The following is a 26325-nucleotide window of genomic DNA, read 5'->3' as shown; positions in this document are numbered from 1 at the left end:
TTAACCGACTGAGTCACCCAGGGCCCCCTGATCCTTTCTTGTTGAGGGGCTGTCCTATGCAACATAGGATGGTTAACAACATCCTTGGTCTCTAACAACTAGATGCAGTAGCATTCACTCACCCAGCTGTGGCAAGTAGAAGTGTCTCCAGACATTGCTAAATGTCCTCTGGGGCAAGTTCACTCCCTACTGAGAACCACTGCTTTAGAGTGTATCACATTTTCTACCCTTTTCACTCAACAGTTAATCAACTCTTACATACCCACTAAAATTCTGAAGGAAGTACACAGACTAATAAAAAAATTATTTTTAATTAAAGAAGGCTTAACTTAAGACATCATACTGACATCTACTGGCTTGGTGCTAAACTGTACATTTGACAAACACTGCATTTAAGGGAAAAAAAACCCTCAAAATTAAAATATAGGTGCTATTGTGGGAAAGAACAATTAATTGAAAGCAGTAACATTAACACCAGTACTATTTGTTTTTTTGTAAGTCTAACATATATATTAACAATGGTAATTATCTATTACTTTCTTAGTTTTTGATGTCTTGGATGAACTGAATTTTTAATGAATAGTTTAGAGGCTGATAGAAGGGATTTTTTTTTAAGACAAGTAAAAAAGTCTGATTCAAAAAACTTGCAAAAAATTAAGCAGCATGCTATTTTATGATTTATACTGAAATTTTAAAAGACTAAAAATTTTTTATAAAACCCTAATAATGATAATTCTATAAATAAAACTGCAACTATTCTAAGTATTTTAATAAAAGACATTTGGTAATTAAATACTACTATCAATTAAAGTGATGAACTTTATTGGGGTTAAAAACTATAACAAAGTTCATCCTAAAACATTTTGCAATGCAAAATTCTTTCACTCAAGGAGTGTTTAATAATTTGAATGCCAGGAATTACAAGCAATTTTCAAAAGCAGACTCTTCACATTCATAAAACTTTATACATCATTTGAACTAACAGATATTTATACTACTAAAATCAAACATGCATCACTTTCAAACATTCTTGTATCATGATTTTATATATTACATTATTTAACACCATTCTTCACCATTACATGTATTTTATCATACACTTGCACCATTCTCCTTGGATTTCTGATCTTTATCTTCATTCTTGACATTATCCTATAACACAAAAGACAAAGTATTTAATTAGATTCTCCTAAACATAACTTAAAAAATTGTAATAAATATTAATTAACAGGAACTATAGATAGCCCATTTTGCCATCTATGAAAAACTGACACTAGAGACAACTATAAAGGAAACCCCTCAATTCTATGCAGAACAGTTTGTAGTATTTGAGAAAGCTATCTATGTCCTAAGAAATCAGAGGTAATTAGGAATACTAGTAGTATATTCCTTGCACAGTAATATGATTTCTCTCCCCTTGTTCTGAGACTGAGGATATGGAAGATTCTCATTTTAATTAGATTATAATGGCGCTGAATTACAGATATTTTTTAGTGACAAAAAATACTAATAAATTGATTTTGATAGTGTCAAAGAGTTTCTCAACTCTGCCCAACAATAAATGGCTTTAAAAAGAAGTAAATGGTTTTATTTTCCTCAAGTTCAAAATCAATTCACTCTCTGGTTCTGAAAGAAATACAAATAAAACTTGTAAGTTTTCAAGAAGTTTCAAGAAGTTTGCACACATAAATCATGTTGACATTCCAACTAAGTTCTAGAAGAATACAATCTTTTGGAAATCACTTTTGATTAATATGACAAAGGACAGAACACCCACCACTATTTGCTCTGAGAAAAACCACTAAGAGCTTAATGACATTATAATTTCCAGAGTTAAAAGTTGAGACAAACTGAAAATATGTAAGTATAAAACTGCTAACCTTCTTCAGTACAGTGTGGATTTCATCCATTACTGTAGATAAGTTTCTGATTGTCTTATTGAGTTGGTTTTCAAACTGCAAATTCATGTTTTCTGAAATCTTCAAGTTTTCTTGTAATTGACTAAAGTCCTTTTTAACTTCTCTGAGTTCACCTGAGAGGCTTTTGTTGGAATTCTCCAAATTTATTATGGTTTTCTCATCTTCATCTGTTAAAAAAAAAAAAAATGGAATTCACCATCTTACCCCTTAAAATCTCCAATCGTCAGGTTAAAAATATCTAAGGGGTGCCTGGGTGGATTAGTAGGTTAAGGAGGCACCCTCTTGATTTTGGCTCAGATCACCTCAGGCTCCTGGGACTGAGCCCAGCATCAGGCTTGGTGCTCCACAGGAGTCTGCTTGAGGAGTCGCTCCCTTTCTTCCCCTCCCTGCTTACATTATTCTCTTTCTCTCTTAAAAATAAGTAAATTTAGTGGGGCCTGGGTGGCTCAGTCGTTAAGTGTCTGCTTTTGGCTTGGGTCACAATCCCAGGATCCTGGGATTGAGCCCTGCCTTGGGTTCCCTGCTCAGCAGGAAGCCTGCTCCTCCCTCTCCCACTCCCCCTGCTTGTGTTCCCTCTCTTGCTGTTACTCCCTCTGTCAAATAAATAAATATCTTTTTTTTTTTTTTAGAAAAATAATTTTTTTTTAATTTAAGAAAATATTAAGGAAAATAAAAAGCAGATATAATTCCTTAAAATGGCCACAAATGTCACAGTTATAAAGCATGATGTAGTATACTCGCTTCATTTAAAATTTTACCTAAGTCTGTCTTCTCACCCAGGTTCCACTTTTTGGATGATTGTATAGATTAGAGAAAGTAGCAAAAACTGGTGAAAACTAAGTTGAACTAGGAGAAGATTAAAAAAATACAAAACAACAAGGGAATCTAAGAATGCATATAAAAATCTAAGATAAATTCTTAAAATGACAAGGAATTTTATAGCTTTTAATGGTCAAAAATGAGTTGTATAATGTGCCTAGACTAAAATGCAAAGTATGGATATGCATGTGTACATAGGTTTGTATATATGTGTGTACACATATATATTCCAGCAGGGTTTTTTTTTTTTTTAAAGATTTTATTTATTTATTTGACAGAGAGAGATCACAAGTAGGCAGAGAGGCAAGCAGAGAGAGAGAGGAGGAAGCAGGCTCCCTGCTGAGCAGAGAGCCCGATGTGGGACTCGATCCCAGGACCCTGAGATCATGACCTGAGCTGAAGGCAGCGGCTTAACCCACTGAGCCACCCAGGCACCCTCCAGCAGGGTCTTAAAAGTACCAAGATACCCAATGCTGTTCCTTACCCGTTTTTTCTTCTAGCAACTGCAGCTTCTGTTCTACTTCAGCTCTTACTTTTTCACTCTTTTCCAATTTTTGCAAGAGGCTTCCTACATCAACCATTGCACCATTATACACAATAAGACCAACATTTTCTTCCACATCCTTTGACTCCTGCTTTACTGTTGGTGTTGGAAGTAGCAACCGGTTCCCTATAAAAGATCGTATTTTATTACTTTTTTTCTTCTTTAATAATTACATAATAAGATAATCTCAAAATAATATATTCAAACCTAGCATATCTTCCTGCAATGCTTCAGACTCTTCATGGTTTTCTTCATCTTTTGAGGTGTCTGTTAATTTCCGGTAAAAGCAAGACTCACGGAGTACTACTTTATTAAGAAGTTTCTTTACCTGTTATATAAGTAAAAAAAAAAAAAAGACGAGAATAGAATACATTTCTGAATTGCCTTAACTGTGTTCTAATTCTCACATACGATAAACATCAGTGGCATCTGTGTTCTCAGTTATCCCCTCCCACTCAAAACACTTGTGTGGGTGTTTTTTTTTTTTTGAAAATTTATTTCAACCTGAGCTGAAATCAAGACCCCCCTCCACCTGTGTTTTTCACTGCCTCTTTTTTTTTTTTTTTTGAGATTTTTCATTTATTTCTTTCAAAGAGAGAGAGAGAGAGCATAAGCAGGGAAAAGAGGCAGACTGAGGAGAAGCAGACTCCCTGTTGAGCAGGGAGCCTGATGCGGGACTTGATCCCAGAAATCTGGGATCATGACTTGAGCTTAACTGACTGAGCCCCCCAGGCTCCCTCACTTGTGCATTTTTTTTTTTTAAAGATTTTATTTATTTATTTGACAGAGAGAAATCACAAGTAGACGGAGAGGCAGGCAGAGAGAGACAGAGGGAAGCAGGCTCCCTGCTGAGCAGAGAGCCTGATGCGGGACTCGATCCCAGGACCCTGAGACCTGAGACCCTGAGGCAGCGGCTTAACCCACTGAGCCACCCAGGCGCCCCCACTTGTGCATTTTTTAACTGCCTTCTCTATAAACCTAAAATCCAAATTATCATTTGAAAAAATCTTTGTTAATAAAAAACATGCAACACTGATAGAAACACTAAAGCATATACTAAAGTGTATATACTGGCTGACTCAGCTGACTCTAAATTTCAGGGTTGTGAGTTCAAGTCCCACACTGGGCTTGGAACCTACTTAAAATGGGGGGGGCGGGGAGGGCGCACACCTGGATGGCATAGTTTGTTAAGAATCCAATCTCTGATTTCAACTCAGGTTGTAAATTCAGGGTCCAAAGACTGAGCCCTACACATTGGGCTCCATGCTCAGTGTGGAGTCTGCTTAAAAGACTCTCTCCCTCTGCCCCTCCCCAACCCCGGGATGTGCATATTCACGTTCTCTCAAATAAATCAATCAATCTTACAGAAAACAAAACAAAACAAAACAAAAACCATGAGTGGGCACCTGGGTGGCTCAGTGGGTTAATAAGCCTCTGCCTTCGGCTCAGGTCATGATCTCAGGGATAGACTCCCATAGCAAGCTCTCTGCTCAGTAGGGAGCCTGCATCCCCCTCTCTCTCTGCCTGCCTCTCTGCCTACTTGGGATCTCTCTGTGTGTGTCAAATAAATAAATAAAATCTTTAAAAAAAAGAAAAACAAACAAACAAACAAAAAAAACCCAACCAACCAAACAAACAAAAAAACCATGAGTGCCTGGGAGCCTCAGTTAAGCATGTGCCTTCAGCTCAGGTCATGATCCCAGGAAGCCTGCTTCTCCCTCTCCTGCTGCCTTCTATTCCCCCTGCTTGTGCTCTCTTTCTGTCAAATAAATAAAATCTTTTTTTTAAAAAGTGTATGTACAAAGATATTTATTACATTAGAGTCTATAATTTCAAAAAATGGAAATTGCCTAGCAACTGACAATTAGTTAAGGCAATTATGGTACATCTGTATTACAGAATGCTTTGTAGTCATAAAAAGGTCAAAGTGGGTCTCTATTTTCATAAAATGGTCTATACTGTTAAATGAAAAAAGTTGTCCAGGGGCATTGGCCGAATCAGTTGGTACGGCATGGGACTGGATCTTGGGTTTTAAGTTCAAGCCCTAAACTGGGTGAAGAGATTACTTAAAAATAAAATCTTAAGGGGTGCCTGGGTGGCTCAGTTAAGCAGCCGCCTTTGGCTCAGGTCATGATCCCAGAGTCTGGGATCCAGCCCGCATTGGGCTCTCTGTTCAGTGGGCAGTCCGCTTCTCCTTCTCACTCTGCCTACTGCTCCCCCGCTTGTGCTCTTTCTCTCATCAAATAAATGAAATTTAAAAAGAAAAATCTTTAAAAAAGAAAAAGAAAAAAGGTGTCTAGAAGTAACGTATAAAATGACTTTATGCGTGTATATATATAAAATGATTTTATGCGTGTATATATATATATATATATGTATATGTGTACACACACACATATACATATCAAGTTGCTTACAAAAAGATCTAGAGGATTATATGAGGCCAGAGGAATAGAACTATGGAGAGGACTTGTAACTTTTATTTTACACATTTCCATTATTTCTTGACTATAGTATCTTTATTAGCCAGTAGACAGAGATTAAAAAGGTAATTACTTAAAATGGCTTTTCATTTTAAACATGCATGACAGATTACCTGAGCCCGAGAAAGATGTAGTCCAAGAGTATAGAGTATTTCTTCTAAATCCTTCTCAAGAAGATAACCACAATGGCTTTGATCAAAATAAACAAACGCCATTAACAGATCCCTGTTAATTGTGATCATCTGAATCTTTTCTTTTTCCTAAAGAAAATGCAAAAGATAATAGTACATAATCTTTACCTCTGAAAAGTAAGAAATTGACACCATGTCCATACAATAGCTAAAAATAAGAAAAGACCTTTGCCTCACGTTACAAGTTAAAATGAGCTCATCTTGCTTATGTGTACAGGAGAAAGGAATAAAACATACTGGTTACCTGACATAACTACAAATATAAAAATACAATAGGCTAAATTTTGCTCTGAGTGGTAATATATAGATATATAGGGACCAATAAACTTCATGATAGCATTATGCTTAGTAAGTCTAGATTATGTGAGAAATGGAAATTATTATGTTATAAAGAATACATTATTCAATAAATACCTTATCTTTAGAGGGCCTCTCCTTGCAGTACCTGTTGATATCTCTTTTGTCATCTCGTTTGTTTATTTCTTCCTCATCCCGATCTATAAAATCAATACAATAGCAGCAAAATACTCATTAATACAGGTATTTTCTATTGCTGTAGAGATCAAAAATAGTTTTATGTTACTGGTCAGTTTTCGAAAGACACAATGTAAAGAAATACTGTATGAATAAAAATCTTTTTGGACTTTAATGGGGTGCCTGGCTGGCTTAGTCAGTGGAGTATGTGACTCCTGATCTTGGGGTTGTAGATCTGAGCCCCCACATTGGGTACAGAGATTACTTAAAAATAAAATCTTTAAAAAAAAAAAAAAAAGAATTATGTTTTATTTAGAGAGGAGGAAAAGAAAGAGCGAAAAGGTAGGAGGAGGGGCAGAGGGAGATGTAAAGAGAGATCTCAAGCAGACTAAACACAAGAGCCCAACATGGTGCTCCATCTCACAACCCTGAGACCATGACCTGAGCTGAAATCAAGAGATGGTCTTGCAGGGCATCTAGCTGGCTCAGTGTGTTAAGCCTCTGCCTTCGGCTCAGGTCATGGTCTCGGGGTCCTGGGAAAGAGGCCTGCATCGGGCTCTCTGCTCAGTGGGGAGTCTGCTTTCTGGTCTCTTTCTGCCTACTTGCGATTTCGGTCAAATAAATAAATAAATAAATATTTAAAAAAAAAATAAGAGGGAGAGATTGTCATGTAACTGACTGAACTACTCAGGCACCTCAGAAAATTAAGAATTATGAAGAGTAAGAAAAGGATGAAATGTATAGAGACACTAAGAGGAGAAAAAAAATTTTACTTTGTTAAATCAAATAAATTAATTCCATAAAAATTTGAAGGACATAGTTCAAAAAAAGTGTTTTATATATAAAATTGGAAATTATAATACAAATTTAAATAAAATAGAGGAAAGCACATTTTCTAAAACTTAAAAGGAATACTAGTCAATGCAGTTAAAACTAACTGTAGATAAATTACTGCAAAATAAAACTATGTTAGGAACTAAGATGTTCTTAAGATAATTAAGAAAAGCTAACTGTGTTAATATCAAGATTTGCTTACACTAACATTCTATTCCATATTTAAAAATGGTAATTTGGATAAATCATTCTACTTTAAGATTTCATTTCATTCATTCAATTTGGATTTAGAGTAATCTCCACACCAAATATGAGACTCAAACCTATGACCCAAAGATCAAGAGTTGCATAATCTGCTGAGTGAGCTAGCCAGGTCCCCTGAACTGTATACTTCTAAATGGATGAGTTACGTAGTATGTGAATTATAACTCAACAAAGCCATTTCTGTAAAAGGAAAACAGGCAAATTGTCTAAAGCGGGATTGTGGTGATGGTTTAACAATTCTATGAAGTTATTAAGAATGATTAAAGTGGGGGCACCTGGATGGCTCGTTGGTAGGGTATCGGCCTTTGGCTCAGGTCATGATCCCGGAGTCCTGAAATCGAACCCCGTATTGGGCTCCCTGCTCAACAGGAAGCCTGCTTCTCCCGCTCCCTCTGCTGCTCCCCATACTTATGCCCTCTCTCTGTTCAAATAAATAAAATCTTAAAAAAAAAAAAATGACTTAAGTGCACATTTAAAAGTATTGAGTTTTGTAGTATGTATTGGTCCATAAATAAACTGTTAAAAAAGTGTCCTTGGGGTGCCTGGGTGGCTAAGCTGGTTAAGCAACTGCCTTCAACTCAGGTAATGATCACAGGGTCCTGGGATCCAGCCCCACACTGGGATCCCTGTTGACCAGGGAGCCTGCTTCTCCCTCTCCCTCTGCCCCTCCTGCTGGTTTGAGGCTATCAAAGAAATAAAATCTTAAAAATAAATAAATAAATAAATAAATAAAATGCATCCTTGGAACCTATTTCTCTCATATATGCTATAGAACATTATAGGTTTATTATTGTGGGTAAATTAATTCACTGTTAAGAGCCTCAGTTTCCTCAATTATAAAATAGAGAAAACAATAGCCTCTGAGTAAAAGTGTAATTACAAATAACTGTTATTAAGAATGTACCATATACTAAAACAAGGGTAAATTTCTTTCCTTCATTAACATTTTATAGACATGATCCACCTTATTTGAGTATTTAACTTGAAAGCTATTTATTTCAAAACTTTTTCTCCCCTGGAACGCAGATTTTTTTACAAATAAATCCCACCACACAAAAATATACTAAGGTTATGCAGCATGTCCCTTTATTCTTCCCCCACATATACTACTACCCATATCAAACATTTAAAGGAACATGCTATCTACAAAAAACTACTTTGTAATCTTTTTCAATGTCATTAATCTTCCAACAGTTTCTTCAATGGCTGCACAGAATTTAACTGCATGTCTACAGCAAAATGTATTTAAATAATTCTCTATTATTAAACATTAAGACAAGGGTACCTGGGTGGCTCAGTCAGTTAAGCGTCCAACTCTTGATTTTGGCTGTCATGAACTCAGGGTTCATGGAGCAGTGTATGAGCTCCAGTGTATGAGCAGTGTACTCAGCCCTCAAGTCAGGCTCCCCGTTCTGTGGGGAGTCTGCTTCTCTCCCCCTCTCTGTAGAACATTCCCCCTGCCACCAACTCTTTCTAAAATAAATAGATCTTTAAAAAAAATACATTAAGACCAATTTTGATTTTTTGTTTATAGGCAATTATGGAATGAAGACCTGTGTTGATATGTTGACTGAATGACCGACAGTTGACTGACATCGCCAAATTTATGTCCAGAGAAAGTGCAACAATTTAAACTGACTGCAAGAGCGATGAAAGAACTCTTCTCTTTACCTCTGTTAATTGTTAAACTGATGTTCACCTTTTATTTAAAATATTTCGTCAAGGGAGGCCTGAGTGGTGCTGTCAGTTGAGCATCTGACTCTTGGTTTTAGCTCAGATACTGATCTGAGTATCAGTATCTGGGTATCAGGGTAGCGCCCCATTATAGGTGTCCACGCTTATAGAAGCCTGCTAAGACTATCTCTTCCCGTGCGTCTCCCCTGTTCTCTCAAGTAAATAAATCTTAAAAAAATTCATCAAATTTACAGGCAAAATATAGATTCCTGTTATATGCTCCCCTGATTACTAAGAAGATTCAACACAAATTTAGACATTGAGCTGCACTGTATTTTCATTTTGCAAAAAATCACCTTTCTACTTGTGTACTGGAAAAAGAGCAGTCTTCAAGTAACATGATAGGATAATGAAATATAAAGTATGGGGGAGGGGTGGGGCTATGATAACATAAGCAAGCAGCAACTGAAAACACCCAGGAAAAATCAATAAAGAACTATAATCCTATCACTGTTTGGCTTCGCAGTGTATGATATTCATTCAGCAAGTATCTAGTTAGAGCTTATTTGAATACACTGCTCCAGGAACCTGCAACGTATATCAGCAAAGAGGGGACAAAAATCTCTCTTTTTCTAAGATTTAAGCAATTTTTAGAAAAGATTTTATTTTAAAATAATCTCTATACCCAATGTGGGGCTCAAACTTACAACCAAAGATCAAGAGTTACTGACTGAGGGGCGCCTGGGTGGCTCAGTGGTTTAAGCCTCTGCCTTCAGCTCAGGTCATGATCTCAGGGTCCTGGGATCGAGCCCCACATCAGGCTCTCTGCTCAGAGGGAAGCCTGCTTCCCCCTTTCTCTCTGCCTGCCTTCTGCCTACTTGTGATCTCTATCAAATAAATAAATAAAAATCTTTAAAAAAAAAAAAAGAGTTACTGACTGAACCAGCTAGGTGCCCCCCCAAATCCCTCTTTTCCTTATTAAGGGCTTGTATGTATTCAAGTGGGAAGACAGTAAGTAAAACGTAGTATAGAACAGGTTCTGTAAGTAAAGCAAAAAAAAAAAGTCTGCGATTTTAAATAGGGCTGGGTGCAGAGCAGGCCTTGTTGAGAAAGTGATAGTTGAATAAAGACTTCCAATTTGAAAGCATCAGGAAGGTGGATCTCTGGGAGTTTGCATGCAGAAGGGAACTGTCAATGCAAATGTCCTAATACAGGGCCATCTTTAACAGGTTCAAGAAGTCAGGATTGTCTTCGGTGCAAAGAGCAAGCAGAGAAGAGTGTTAAGAAATGAAATCAGAGGCTTGATTTTATAGTCTTAGAGGTCACTGTAAACACTGGCTTTTTTACAGAGCGAAATGAAGAGGCACTGAAGGAGTCTGAAAACAAAAGAAATCAAACAAATAAATGACTTAAATTTACAAGGTTATTCGGGCAATTGTGTTAAGAGGACACACTGGAGAAGGAAGTAAGCAAGGGAACCAGATAAGAGGTTTTTATTTTTTCATTCTTTTATTCTTTAAAGATTTTATTTATTTGACAGAGAGAGTGAGAGACAAGCTGGGGCCGGGGCAGAGGAAGAAGAAAAAGCAGACTCTCTGATGAGCAGGGAACCTAATGCAGGGCTTAATCCCTAGACCTTGGGATCATGACCCCAGCCAAAGGCAGATACTCAACTGACTGAGCCACCCAGGTGCCCTCAGATAAGAGGATTTTAAAATAAACGAGGCAAGAGACACATGGCTTGGATTAGCGGAGCTGGTGAATACAGTCTGTTTCTGGATATGTTTTTACGACAGAGGCAATATGACTTCCCTATAGACTGGAGATGGGATTATGACAAAAAGAAATAAGTTTAGAGTGATTTCTAGATTTTAGCTTGAGCAACCTGAAGGATGAAACTGCCATCAAATTAGCGGGGTAAAGCTGAGGGTGGAAGACTTGTTTGCCTTCTGATGAAGGGGGAAAGCAGTTCAGTTTTAGACATGTTTATTTTGAAATGTCACGTAACTTAACCAACTATGTCAAGTAGGCAGGTCACTGACAAGAATGGGAGAGAGGTGTGACTTAAGATATAGATTTGAGAATTGTCAGCATATATTATTTAAAGCCAGGAGAATGGATTAGACCACCACCAAGGGAACTACACAGCAGAGAAGAATAAAAACAAAAAAAGAGATGAGAGCTGGAACATTCTGACATAGACAAAATAATGTTTTTATTTAAAAACATTAAAAATGTTTTTAAAAATGAAAACTGTTTAGTGATTTAATTAAGGCAGTTAAAGAACTGAACTAGAAGAATGGGGGGAAAACAGGGTAATAAAAAGGATTAACTTCCACTGGACAAAACAGGTTATGGAAGATAAATCAATCAATACTGATATATGTATATTATGTCATTGCCATGGAGGTTATTAGAACAATTAAGACTAGATATTATATGGCTAAGGTAGAATATGACATTATTGTTAATTTTCTTATGTGATTACAGAATTGTGTTTAAAAGAATATCTTTTCTTAAGAAAGTTGAAGAATTCCTATTTTTTAATGGGTCAGAAACACACAAACACAACATGAATAAGGCAGAATATTAACAAATCAGTTGTTGGATATGTACTGTTCAATGCACTATTCTCTCAAGTTCTTTAATGTTTGAATATATTCCTTCTTTTTTTTTTTAAAAAGATTTTATTTGTCAGAGAGAGAGAGAGAAAGAGTGAGGGAGCACAAACAGGGAGACTGGCAGGCAGAGAGAGCAGACCCTCCACTGAGCAAGGACCATCCCCCACCCCAGCCGATTAGGAACTCAATTCCAGGATCCTGGGATCATGACCTGGGCCGAAGACAGACATTCAACTGACTGAGTCACCCAGGAATCCCTATTTTTGAGTATTTTCATCAAGACAAAAGAAAAATAAAATACTGTGGTAGAAACAAAGGTAGAGGCAAATCAAAAAATACCTTAAGTAGTAGTAATTTTCAGAGATATACACTATATAAGGAGTTTGGTTTTTAGACTTTGACAGAGAGAGAGAGAAATCCCACACAAGCATGGGGAGCGGCAGGCAGAGGGAGAAGCAGGCTCCCCAGCTAAGTACAGAGCCCAATGTTTTGACCTGAGCCAAAGGCAGGCACTTCGTTGACTAAGCCACCCAACAGCCTTAAACTAAGGATTTTTAAAATCGCAAATCTATATGAAGATTGACAAGTACTCAGTGGTATTTCAGAGTTACTTTATGGCTGACATCTATGACTTGTTGGGACATTTGCTGTTGTTAGTTTTGGTTTTGTTTGTTTTTAAAGATTTTATTTATTTATTTAACACAGAGAGAGAGAGAGAGAGAGAGAGAGACACAGTGAGAGAGGGAACACAAGCAGAGAGAGTGAGAAAGGGAGAAGCATGCTTCCCGCTGAGCAAACAGCTCGATGTGGGGCTCGATCCCAGGACCCTGGGATCATGACCTGAGCCGAAGGCAGCAGCTTAACCCACTGAGCCACACAGGCGCCCCGCCATCCCCCCTTTTAAAAAGATCTTACTTACTTATTTCTTTTTAATTAACTTTTTTAAAGATTTTATTTATTTGTTAGAGAGCAAGCACTCGCACAATCGCACAAGCAGGGGAAGGAGCAGGCAGAGGAAGGAGGCTCCCTGCTGAGCAAGAAGCCCAATGTGAGACTCAATCCCAGGGCTCTGGGATCATGACCGAGTTGGAAGCAGTCGCTTAACAGTCTGAGCCACCCAGACATCCCCTATTGTTGTCGTTTTTAAGTAAAACTTTGTGCCCAACGTGGGGACTGAACTCCTGATCCTGAATCAAGAGCTGCATGCTCTACCAACTGAGCTAGCCAGGTGTCCCTAATGTAAGTATTTCGAATCATTCCCATTGGTGTCTTTTATTAACCTGAGTGATAAACAGGTGTTTATTTTCATTAGTCTTATTTTTAACATTTTTTAAAAAGATTTTTATTTATTTATTTGACAGAGATCACAAGTAGGCAGAGGCAGGCAGAGAGAGTCGAAGAGGGAGAAGCAGGCTCCCCGATGAGCAGGGAGCCCTACATAGGGCTTAATCCCATGAATCTGGGATCATGACTTGAGTCAAAGGCAGACACTTAACTGAGACACCCAGATGGCCTAGTCTTTATTTTTTAAAAATTTTATTTATTTATTTGACAGTCAGAGAGACACACAGTGAGAGAGGGAACACAGGCAGGGGAGTGGGAGAGGGCGAAGCAGGCTTCCCACTGAGCAGGGAGTCCAATGCGGGGCTCGATTCTAGGACCTTGGGACCACCACCTGAGCCAAAGGAAGAGGCTTAATGACTGAGCTACCTAGGCACCTTTCTAGTCTTTATTTTTTTAAAAAAGTTTTTATTAAGTAATCTCTACACCTCATGTGGGGCTCAAAATCACTTGAAGATCAAGAGTTGCATATTCCACCTACTGAACCAGCCAGGCACCCTTAGAGTATCTTCTTTTTTTTTTTTAATTATTGTGTTAGTCACTACACAGTACTTCATTAGTTTTTGATGTAGTGTTCCAAATATAGTCTTCTTTAGCCAACTAATTTTAGTTTATTTTTTAATTAGGGAGACTGTCAAACATGGAAAGACTGCACAGAATATGTTCTTCCTTAGGAAACTATGCAACAACAGGAACTATTACCCCTTTATGACACAGAGCACATTCCTCAAGTTGAGTAAGTATTAACATACAGAACACATTACAATAAAGAATAAACATTTCTTGGGGTGCCTGGCTGGTCCAACTCTTGATTTTTGGGTCACGAGATTGAGCCCCATGTTGGGTGTAGAGATTACAAATAAATAAATATAGAAGCACATCTAAAAAAAAATCCTATCATATACAGATGTCAGAGGGCAATACTTAAGGGTCTGCAGGTTGCTGCACACCTTGGAACCAGATTAACTGTTTTTTCTTTGTAAGAAAGACTGAGTACTCCACACTGCACAGTAATTCCTCCCAGGGTTTTAATGTTTTTATTTTCAAAACCAAGTCTGAAGAGTTGGTATAGCTACAGAGAAACCAGCTTCCTTCAGAGAGCAGTACTTTGGGTGCGGAGGACAAAATCCCTATGTATTTGAACATTTTCTAATTGCTTATTTATTGTATTCTGCGGTGTGGCGGTATGGCATAAGTACACAGAAGCCATCACCTCAGAAAGTAGATTAAAAAAAAATTTTCCCCCTCAACACCATGATTTTTAAACATTTTTTCCAGCATTCCTAGGTAGTCCAATCCCAGGTAAGATTTTTGTCCTACAAAATTCCTTGGGTTAGGGGAACCTGGATGGCTCACTCATTAAGCATCTGCCTTTAGCTCAGGTCATGATTCCAGGGTCCTGGGATTGAGCCCTGCATCAGGCTCCCTGCTCAGCAGGAAGCCTGCTACTCCCTCTCCCACTCCCCTTCCTTGTATTCCCTCTCTCACTCTGTCAAATAAATAAATGAAAGCTTTTTTTAAAAAAAAAAAAAGACCCTTGGGTTAGACCTATGGGAGTCTGACTGGTGTTAACAGTAAGGGAGGGCAGAACTGGTGCAGGGACCATGGAGCAGGCTGACGTAGTTGCTGTGGTACAGAGAAGCCAGCTTGTTTACATGCTCATCCTATTACTGCTTACCTTAAGCAGAAAGTGCCTGTTAGGATCTATTTTTGAAGGTTTATTATGTATGTCTGGTTCTCAATTCCAACAGTTTACAAGATCTAAATAAAATGCTAAGTTCTGGGCGCCTGGGTGGCTCATTGGGTTAAGCTGCTGCCTTCGGCTCAGGTCATGATCTCAGGGTCCTGGGATCGAGTCCCGCATCGGGCTCTCTGCTCAGCGGGGAGCCTGCTTCCTCCTCTCTCTCTGCCTGCCTCTCTGCCCGCTTGTGATCTCTCTCTGTCAAATAAATAAATAAAATCTTTTTAAAAAATAAATAAATAAATAAATAAATAAAATGCTAAGTTCTACCTTTTTTTTTTTTTTTAAAGATTTTATTTATTTATTTGACAGAGAGAGATCACAAGCAGGCAGAGAGAGAGGAGGAAGCAGGCTCCCCGCCGAGCAGAGAGCCCGATGCGGGCCTCGATCCCAGGACCCCGAGACCACGACCCGAGCCGAAGGCAGCGGCCCAACTCACTGAGCCACAGTTCTACCTTAAGAAGAAACCCTCTCAACTGTTTTTTCTTTTTTTGAAATTTCTTTTTTTTAAACCCTCTCAACTATTAGTAAAATATAGATTTTTGGGGTACCTGGGTGGCTCACTGGGTTAAGCCTCTGCCTTTAGCGTAGGTCATGGTCTCAGGGTCCTGGGATAGAGCCCTACATCAGGCTATCTGCTCAGCAGGGAGCCTGCTTCCCCCTCTCCCTGCCTCTCTGCCTACTTCTGATCTCTCTCTGTCAAATAAATAAAATCTTTAATAAAATATTTTTACTAGAGGCGCCTGGGTGGCACAGTGGGTTAAAACCTCTGCCTTTGGCTCAGGTCATGATCCCAGGGTCCTGGGATTGAGCCCCGCATGGGGCTCTCTGCTCAGCAGGGAGCCTGCTTCCTCCTCTCTCTCTGCCTGCCTCTCTGCCTACTTGTGATCTCTGTCAAATAAATAAATAAAATCTTTTTTTTTTTTTTTTAAAGATTTTATTTATTTATTTGAGAGAGACAGTGAGAGAGCATGAGCGAGGAGAAGGTCAGAGAACGAAGCAGACTCCCCACGGAGCTGGGAGCCTGATGCGGGACTCGATCCCGGGACTTCGGGATCATGACCTGAGCCGAAGGCAGTCGTCCAACCAACTGAGCCACCCAGGCGCCCCTAAATAAATAAAATCTTAAAAAAAAATTTTTACTAAAGAATATTTTACTGTTTCTGTTCTAACTAAAAAAGAAAAAAATATTAAAATTACAGATTGCAGGGGCGCCTGGGTAGCTCAGTGGGTTAAGCCTCTGCCTTCGGCTCAGGTCATGATCTCTGGGTCCTGGGATTGAGCCCCACATCGGGCTCTCTGCTCAGCAGGGAGACTGGTCCCTGCCCCGCCCCCTGCCTACTTGTGATTTCTGTCAAATAATACATAAAATATTAAAAAAAAAAATTACAGACCGCAATTACACAAAGCCATCAAACAAAAATTGTATTTTTCATCCTAAGGAGAAATAAGTAAATTTGAATCATACATACCATCTTCTTCATCCTCAGCTTCTTCTGCTTCCATTGGATCATATTCATCCTGATTATTATCTTCCTCAGTTTCATCATCATCTTTAGAATCATCTTTTCTTTTATCTTCTTTCTGTAATTTAAAATGCCTTAAATTAAGATATCTGCCCAAACATTAAATGACTACAATCAAAATCATTAAATTCATGAAGTTTACTTGAAATAGAATCAAATTATAAAATTTTCTTAACAATACACTTCAAAAGTAAACTATCAGGGTGCCTGGGTGGCTCAGCCATTAAACCTCTGCCTTCAGCTCAGGTCATGATCCCAGGCTCCTGGGATCAAGCCCTGCATCAGGCTCTCTGCTCAATGGGGAGTCTGCTTCCTTCTCTCTCTCTGCCTGCCTCTCTGCCTTTGAATTACTGTCCTTAAAAAGAAAAAGTGATCATTCACATACATGTAAATATACCACCATGCTATATACCTTCAGTTTAAAAAAAAAAAAAAAGAATAAATTACCAGAAACTAGTTCTAGATGTTTATATAGGCTTAATTCAAAGACTTAAATTTTTTTTTGAAGAGTTTATTTGACAGAAAAAGAGAGAGAGACAGTGAGAGAGGGAACACAAAAAACGGGGGGAGTGGGAAAGGGAAAGGTAGACGTCCCGATGAGCAGGAAGCCTGACCCAGGGTCAGGCTTGACGGCAGGACCCCGGGATCATGACCCAAGTTGAACGCAGATGCCCAACGACTGAGCCCCCTAGGTGCCCTAAGACTTAAGTTTTTTTCTTTCTTTTTTTAAAATTTATTTGACAGAGAGAGATCACAAGTAGGCAGAGAAGCAGATGGCTGGGGGAGGGGCGGGGAAGGGAATAGGTCCCCTGCTGAGCAGAGAGTCCAATGCGGGGCTCAATCCCAGGACCCTGAGATCATGACTTTAGCCGAAGGCAGAGGCTTGACCCACTGAGTCACCCAGGTGTGTCCCAAGACTTAAGTTTCTAATAATACACTAAAATCTTTAAGTTTACCCTTTACATTTTGCTTTTCTGGTGGAATTCATCATCATTTGTTATACTTGGGAAAACTCTGAAATAGGTTGCTGGTAATGGAAATAATTACACACCTTCCTTTCATCTCTATCTTCTTTTTTATCCTTATCATCGCCGGATTTTCTCCGTTTGGGTTTTGGCTCATCAGTTTCTTCATCCCTGTCTTCTTTTTTATCTTTTCTCTCATCTTTTTTGCTTTTCTTTTCCTTTTCTTTTTTGTCCTCTTTCTCAGGAAGAGATAATAATGATTTGTATATTCTGACACCAAAATCTCTTTGAAGCATTTCATTGAAAAGTTCTGCAAACAGTGAAACCTACAGAAAGATACCAACAGTAATCCAGCCAACTTTAATAGAAATATTGAATAAATCCAGCATAATAACTTATCAAATAATGCCACATCTAACAATTAACATGCACTAGTAAGGGTTAAAATAATTGATGTCAATGATGCTAAGGATCTTCAAAAGACTCAAAAAAACTCTCCTGAAGATATAAATACTATATTTAGTATACTTTTGGCCACATTTTAGAAACAATAATCAAGAATTTGACAAATTTTGAAATGAGATTTTTAAATTTGAAAATGAGTAAGAAAAAAAGATTTCTATTATACACAGCAATTTATCTTCATGATAAATGTATTTTATTTATTTACTCAAGTTTTCCTGAAATACCTACTGTGTACCCTGGATTATTCTAGGCGAAGGAAGCAGATAAAAATCCTGACTCAAATGTACTAACAATCTAACGGGGAAAAGTAACACAACCAGAACAGCATCAAATTTTAAGGGGGGAAAAAAAGGGCAGCATAACCACAGAGAATAACAAAAAAGCACAGTGTAGTCAAAGAAGACCTATCTGAGTAGGTGACATCAGAAGTGACCTGAAGGTGACAAGTGAATGGGCCACATAGATACCTAGAAAAGCATTTCAGGCAGGAAACACCAATTCAGAATTGTGAATAGGGAGCATGCATTATTACTATGCAAATATCCATGGATAATGACATACTCTCGAACCTGAAATTATATACTAAGTTTTCTATATAAATATTTCTAAGTATGGGGTGCATGGCTGGCCCAGTCACTAGAGCATGTGACTCTTGATTTCAGGGTTGTGAGTTTGAGCCCCATGTCAGGGGTAGAGATTATTTAAAAATAAAATCTTGAAAAATAAATATATATATATCTATAAAAAAAATCTTGGGTGGCTAAGTCAGTTAAGCGTCCAACTCGATTCCAGCTCAGGTCATGATCTCAGGGTCATGAGATCAAACCCTGTATTGGGCTCTGCACTCAGTACAGAGTCTGCTGGAGATTTTCCCTCTCCCTCTGCCCCCACTTCCACTCACATTCACTCTCTCAAATAAATAAAATGTTAAAAAGTTTAAAAATAAAATAACATCTTAAAAAAAATTCTAAGGCTGGGGCGCCTGGGTGGCTCAGTGGGTTAAGCCGCTGCCTTCGGCTCGGGTCATGATCTCAGGGTCCTGGGATCGGGTCCTGCATCAGGCTCTCTGCTCAGCAGGGAGCCTGCTTCCTCCTCTCTCTCTGCCTACTTGTGATCTCTCTCTGTCAAATAAATAAATAAAATCTTAAAAAAAAAAAAATAAAAATCTAAGGCTAGTTGTTTCCAACAGATTAAAAAGGTCCAGAGCTTGAAATGGCTGAACACAACTCTAAAATATGTAACCTTTTGCAATGAGCTCAGTATATCTGATAAAGCACTTTAATCAGACCATTTTCCTGATCATAAAAAATAATATATTAAAATTAAAATTGAATTTATAATCTATTTTTAACTCATGCCGACTTTACACATTTTAAAAATCAGAAATTTATTATCAGTAAAATAACCATCCAAATGTTGAAAACTCAGAGGAGTGTCTGCATAAGCAGAGGGAAGAACAGGCAGAGGGAGAAGCAGACTCCCCACTGAGCAGAGAGATCCCAGATTCTGGGATCATGACCTAAGCCAAAGGCATATGCTGAACTGACTGAACCACCCAGGCAGGAATCCCAGGAGCTAATTATTTTAAGGTTATTTACTTATTTAAGAAATTTCCACACCAGGGGTACCTGGGTGGCTCAGTGGGGTTAAAGACTCTGCCTTCGACTCAGGTCATGATCCTGGGGTCCTGGGATCGAGCCCTACATTGAGCTCTTTGCTCGCTGGGGAGACTGCTTTCTCCTCTCTCTCTCTCTGCCTGCCTCCCTGCCTACTTGTGATCTCTCTCTGTCAAAAAAAAAAAAAAAAAAAACTTAAAAAAAAAAAAAAAATTCCACACCAAATGTGAGGCTCAAACCCAAAACCCCGAGATCAAGAGTTTCATACTCTTCTGACTGAGGTGCAACCTAGAAGAACAGAATTAATTTTTATGTATCTTTTTATGTACAAGCATTGAAAGAGAAAAATCTAGCATTAATATTAAATCAGCCAAAAACTTATAATTTTATAAGTCATTTTTCTTAAATGTATTTTTTAAAAATTCATGTACCAATAGGTGCCTGGGTGGCTACATCAGTTAAATGTCTGACTCCTGACTTTAGCTCAGGTCATTATCCAAGGTGATGATATCAAGCTCTATCTTGGTTTCTGCGCTCAGCACAGAGTCTGCTTTATTTATTTATTTTTTAAGTTTTTATTTATTTATTTATTTGACGGAGAAAGATCATAAGTAGGCAGAGAAGCAGGCAGAGAGAGAGAGGAGGAAGCAGGCTCCCTGCTGAGCAGAGAGCCCGATGTGGGACTCCCAGGATCCTGAGATGATGACCTGAGCCGAAGGCAGCGGCTTAACCCACTGAGCCACCCAGGCGCCCCAGAGTCTGTTTTAGATTCGCTCTTCCTATCTCTCTCCCTCAAATAAATAAATCTTAAAAAAAAAAAAAAAAAAAAATTCATATACCAAAATGACATTTACATTCTAAATAGACTTAAAGGAAATTAACCCAGAAGATATGATAGGTGGGGAGGAAAAATGTAAAGGATCATTTTGCTAGCAAATGGCTGTTTCACAAATTGCTTTGTTTCCACTGGAGTAGAATTAATTTGAGATTCTCCCATAGCATCAGTCAGATACATGGTATATATAGTATAAGTAGGAAGTAATACCAAAGACTAATTTTTCCATTTATTTATTCAAATTTTGACTAGATGGTAGGCACTATTAAGCAAATGGTAATAAAAATAAAATCATGTCGTACTTATTGAAAAACACAGGCTTACTGGAATTATTAATGTTCTAAAGTTTACAAATATTTTAAGATTTGTAATCTTTTATCAGGACCAATAAGCATGCATGTCATGTTTTATAACTGCTTCAGTAATCTTCTATGTATGTTTGTAAATGTCTCTATTCTAAGTATTTCATTTTCATCTTCTGGACAATGACCTCTTGCTCAAGTTAGGTCTGGTGGAATTTCAAAATATAATTTATAAAATAAAACATACAAACAAAAATGTGAAATGTGTTGGTAAGATACAAAAATTGAACACCATTGTAAGGTTTCACATGCTATTATGAAATTAATATTCTGGAATATTTTACATTTATTTAAGGAATAAAGTAATCACTTCTTTTGGGATAAAAATCTTCCAATTATTTTGAAACAAACAAACAAACAAACTATATGTTGTAAATCTGCTCTACAATAATGGTAGGAAACAGATTCATTTTGAAAAATAAACATCAATTATTTTTTATCTTACATTTCAGTCAATCACAAGTAAAATTTTAAATCGTGCTGAAAGTTATTTTAATTCTAGAGTAAATAATATAGCATTACCTCTTCCCAAAAGAGGCAATTAGACATTATGTATCATGTGTCTCCTGATATTCTGATGAAAGAACATATCACTACTTACGAGGTTTTTTTAAAAAATAACAATTAAATTAGAACTTGATTAATACTTTAGAGCCAACTATCAATTTACAAGTACAGAGGACAGAGGAACATTTAAAAAAATACAAGAATGCAATCACCAAAAGTGAATCTTGTAGGAAAAAATCAGCTGGTGTTCCCCCCGCCAAAATTAATTGCAAGAAAAAAACAAAGCAAAACAAAAAAACAGAATCCAAGCCATCAAAGAGACTTAAGAAATGTATCAACCAATCAAAATGTGTGTACCTTATTTAGATTCCAATTCAATTCAAACTTAAAATATTACCTCAAATGAATGTTCTTTATTATCCTCTAACCTGTAGTCCAAAAGTACACTCAAAGACATAATGCTACAATCAAACTTTCCACTTTTTGCAGCCCAGTTTGGATGTACAATGATGGCTGGTTCATCAGGCAAAATGTATCTTCTTTCCCGACGCTGGCGTTCCATTTCCTCCTGACGTTTTCTTTCTTCTTCCTAGATATTTGAAATTTTAAGTAACAGTTAAACCTCCAGGCACAATATGTATGTATGTTATGAAATGCACACCATGTTAAAAGGTGGGGGGGCGTGCTCGCTTCGGCAGCACATATACTAAAAAAAAAAGGTGGGGGGGCAAAATTCCCATAACTCCTTATGGTGATTATGCCAACCATAAGGGATGGGAAAAAAGTTCAAATTTAGCAAAGGAGACAGAGGCTTCTACATTCTACAGCTCCTACTTCTCTGGGTTTCCCAGCACAAGAAACTAACTTCTACAGAGAAAAAGAAAATACTTATGTTATCATTATATAAACCAGGGATGCCTGGGTGGCTCAGTCATTGTCTGCCTTTGGCTCAGGTCATGATCTCAGGGTCCTGGGATTAAGCCCCACATCGGGTTCCCTGCTTGGCAAGAAGCCTGCTTTCCCTCTCCCATTCCCCATGCTTGTGTTCCTGCTGTCTCTCTGTCAACTAAATAAAATCTTTAAAAGTATTATATAAAAATTATATAAACCAGATTCTGGAAAATAGTGTCAGCTGCATCTTCCTGAAGCCCGAATTTTAAAAGGGAATACTCTAGATACCGAAACCAACGTTCAACATTCATGCACATTCAGAACAAAAGAAGGTGAAAAGGTATTCCCACGAATGCCAATACACAAAAGAGTGGGAAAAAGCCACAAGAGCCAAAAGCCCTATATGCTACTGGCACCTGTGTAAAAGGAAAGCAGAAGGAAACAATGAGATTGTCTGATGGATCTAAGAACAGGAAAACCACAAAATAGTCAAAAGGCATTCACTGGTAAGTGAGGTCAATTTCATAACAGCAGTTGAAACTAGGCAATGTTTTACTCCCAACAATACCAAGTACAAGGAACCTGTGTTAAGATCTGAAAGGGCCTAGAATATTTTAGTCCTATGAACTTGCAAAGATGATTTACCATGGCATCCACAGGGTCTCAAACTGAGAAGAAATTTCTGAAAGTAGTATCAATAGTGAGCAGGAAAGCAATTACACAGACATGGGAGGAAAAAGTCCCAACAGTGACAGAAGGGCAAGAGAGACTGAAATCTCAGAAAGCAAACCACCATACTTTTGGGGTTTTTTTTTTAAAGATTTTATTTACGTTGGGGGGGGTGCCACAAGCTGGAGAGGGGGGAGGTGCAGAGGGAGAAGGAGACTCCCAGCTGATGCAGAACTCGATCCCAGGGCCACGGGATCATGACCTGGGCCGAAGGCAGACACTTAAGTGAATGAGCCACCCAGGCACCTGCAAACCACCACAGTTTTAAACAGAGTAAGAAAACAACATAATATAAATCTTTTTTTTTTTTTTAAGATTTTTATTTATTTGACAGAGATCACAAGTAGGCAGAGAGGCAGGCAGAGAGAAAGGGAAGCAGGCTCCTCGCTGAGAGAGCCCAATGCAGGGCTCAATCCCAGGACCCTGGGATCATGACCTGATCCGAAGGCAGAGGCTTTATTTAACCCACTGAGCCACCAGACGCCCCTAGATTACAGATCTTTATGAAGTTCGGAAAAAGTGATCTTAAGAAACCTTTTTTTTTTTTTAAAAAAAGGTTTATTTATTTGAGAGAGTGAGCATGTGAGTACATGCAGGCTCCCCCCCTGAGCACAGAGCTCAAAAGGGGGCTCAATATCATGACCCCAAGGTCAGATGACCTAACCTGAAACCAAAAGTTGGTCCCTTATTTGAGCCACGCAGGCGCCCCTTAAACAACCTCTTCTAATAAAATGTAAGGAAAACTAAATTCGCCTTAAAACGAGCAAAAGAAAGTATTGAGGTCAAGTCCTATAGAAAGTTACTATTTAAAAAAGGAGAACAAGGAGAATCACATCCCTACAGACAATGAAAGTGGGCCAGAAAAACAGGCACAGAGAAAAATCTTAACTATTTTAAAACATACTGAAATAGATTAAGATCTTACAAGATATGAAAGAATATAAATAAGAATTTTATTTTTTAAAAAAATATTTGAGAGCTCAAGAAAGAGAGAGAGCACAAGCGGGGTGAGGGGCAGAGTTAGAAGCAGCTTCTCTGCTGAGCAGGGAGCCTAACATGGGGCTTGATCCCAGGACTCCAGGATCCTGACCTGAACAGAACACAGACACTTAACCAAATAAGCCACCCATACACCCCAAGACAATATAAATAAGAATTTTAAAACTAAAGATGAGGTGACAGAACACAAGAAACAATTACAGGGAGCCATCCAGGTGCCCTAAAAACATGCTTGTAGATAGCTTTTTTCTTTTTAAGATTTTATTTATTTATTTTGATAGGCAGAAATCACAAGTAGGCAGAGAGGCAGAGGGGGTAAGCAGGTTCCCTGCTGAGCAGACAGCCCGTTGCAGGGCTTGATCCCAGGACCCTGGGATCATCACCTGAGCCGAAGGCAGAGGCTTTAACCCACTGAGCCACCCAGGCACCCCTAGATGACAGTTTTATTCACAACACCCAAAAGGTGGAAACAACTCAAGTGTCCATCAACAGATTAACAGATAAACAAAATGCAGTATATATATGCAATGGAATATTATTCAGCCATAAAGAGAAATGAAGTTCTGGGACGCCTGTGTGGCTCAGTCGGTAAGCATCTGCATTCAACATGGGTCGTGATCCCAGGGTCCTGGGATTGAGCCCTGCTTCGCCCTCTCCATCTGCTTGTGTTCCCTCTCTAGCTGTTTCTGTCAAATAAACTAAACAAAACAAAAAATGAAGTACTGATTCATGCTACAACACAGATGAACTCTGAAAACATTATGCTAAGTGAGAGAGACCAGATACAAAAGTGCCAATACTGTATGACTCCACTTCATGAGGTAAATTCAGAGACAGAAAGTAAAACAGAGGTTATAGGGTATGGCAGAAGATAAATATGGGGACTTACTGTTTAATAAGTAAAGTTTATTAATAATTAAAATATCAGGTAATTAAAATATTAAATATTTAAGATAATTAAAATATTAAGTAGAGTTACCCTCCAGAATAAAGTTCTTGATGTATCAAGTAGGGATAGTTTCACAACACTGTAAATGTACTTAATGCCACTGAACTGTACACTAAAAATAGTACATAGTTATTTTTATTTATGTATATTTTACCACAAAAAAATCTGTTAGAGAAACTTTGCTTGAAAAAAAGGATCCAGGGCACCTGGGAGGCTCAGTCTTTAAGCATCTGCCTTAGGCTCAAGTCATGATCCTAGGGTTCTGGGATCCAGCCCTGATTTGGGCTCCCTGCTCAACAGGAAGCCTGCTTCTCCCTCTCCCACTCCCCCTGCATGTGTTCCCTCTCTGCCAAATAAATAAATAAATACTTTTACAAAGAAAAAAATAAATAAAAAACCAAAAGGTTTTGAGAGAAAGCACAAGCAGAGGAAGGAATTGAAGGAAAGGTAGAAGCAGGCTCCTTGCTGAGCAGCGAACCCAATGTGGGACTCAATCCTAAGACCCTGGGATGATGAACTGACAGCGACTTAAAGGCAGACGCTCACCTGAGTTAGCCACCAAGGCACCCCCCCATAACGATGTTTAAAAACAAACAGGTAACCACCAGAAGATGATAGGGAACCAATTCAATACCCTGAAAACTGGATAAAGTAAATGAAAACAGTGCTTGCTTCAGCAGCACATATAATAAAATTAGAGTAACATGAAGAAGATTAGCATGGACCTTGCACAAGGATGACTCATATTTAAGAAGACGGGGCGCCTGGGTGGCTCAGTCGGTTAAGCGTCTGCCTTCAGGTTGGGTTGTGATTCCAGAGTCCTGGGATTGAGCCCTGCATCATGCCCCTTGCTCAGCAGAGAGCCTGCCTCTCCCCCCTGCTTGTGATGTCTCTCTCTTTCTCTCTAACTCTCTCAGATAAATACAATCATAAATAAATAAATAAATAAAAAGGATGGCTGGTTGGCTGAATCATTAGGTGTCTGCCTTTAGCTCATGTCATGATCCCAGGGTCCTGGGATAGAGCACTAAGTCAGGCCCCTTGCGCAGTGGGAAACCTGCTTCTTCCTCTCCCACTCCCCCTGCTTGTGTTCCCTCTTCTTGCTGTCTCTGTCAAATAAATAAAATCTTTAGAACAAATATTTTAAAAAAAAGAAAAGAATCAAGCATTGATCCTGCCTTCTTTTGTATAAACTTACAAACAGGTAAACAATACCACTAGGTAACCAAACAGAAGATGAGGAAAATATGTGAAAAGAAAATGGTAAGAATTATCACCATTTTTCAACCCCAGTGGCTGCTAACAACAAAATGTGAAAATCAGCTTTTTTCTGCCTTCTCTATCTACTCTTTTTGAACAATTCAATTCTAAAGCAACTCCTCCAAGCAAAGCAGGTGTCTACACAGGGGATGGAAGCTGCCCAGTTACCAGATATTAAAATCCATATAGAGCAAGGGCATCCATATAAAGACAGAATACAGGGTAGGGAATCAGACCAACATAGAGTAAAGAGGGTATCCAGAAAGGAGAGGGAATGCAACAGACAATTGAGTAAGTAAACAGATAATTATTAAGT

General features: G+C 38.4%; 1 protein-coding gene and 1 non-coding gene across 4 annotated transcripts in view; one reads left to right on the top strand and one right to left on the bottom strand.

The window, feature by feature from the left end:
- Positions 1-292: 292 nt before the first annotated feature.
- CCAR1 (cell division cycle and apoptosis regulator 1) overlaps positions 293-26325 on the bottom strand; it is a 68100-nt gene continuing 42067 nt past the window's right edge. For all 3 annotated transcript variants that reach the window (XM_044239651.1, XM_044239653.1, XM_044239652.1), the window contains 9 exons: positions 21579-21770; positions 17483-17722; positions 16378-16489; positions 6371-6453; positions 5879-6025; positions 3490-3610; positions 3223-3408; positions 1881-2086; positions 293-1152 (listed from right to left, as the gene is read on the bottom strand). In XM_044239651.1, coding sequence (XP_044095586.1) covers positions 1093-1152; positions 1881-2086; positions 3223-3408; positions 3490-3610; positions 5879-6025; positions 6371-6453; positions 16378-16489; positions 17483-17722; positions 21579-21770 — 1347 coding nt within the window. In that variant the 3' untranslated portion in view covers positions 293-1092. The remainder of the gene's footprint in view (positions 1153-1880; positions 2087-3222; positions 3409-3489; positions 3611-5878; positions 6026-6370; positions 6454-16377; positions 16490-17482; positions 17723-21578; positions 21771-26325) is intronic.
- On the top strand, positions 25414-25521 carry LOC122901576. Its single transcript, XR_006383575.1, has one exon. It is a non-coding gene; the product is annotated as a U6 spliceosomal RNA (small nuclear RNA).

The sequence above is a fragment of the Neovison vison genome, chromosome 2 (assembly GCF_020171115.1).
Source record: "Neovison vison isolate M4711 chromosome 2, ASM_NN_V1, whole genome shotgun sequence".
NCBI classification, from domain to species: Eukaryota; Metazoa; Chordata; class Mammalia; order Carnivora; family Mustelidae; genus Neogale; species Neogale vison.
This window is presented reverse-complemented; position numbering and strand designations above follow the sequence as displayed.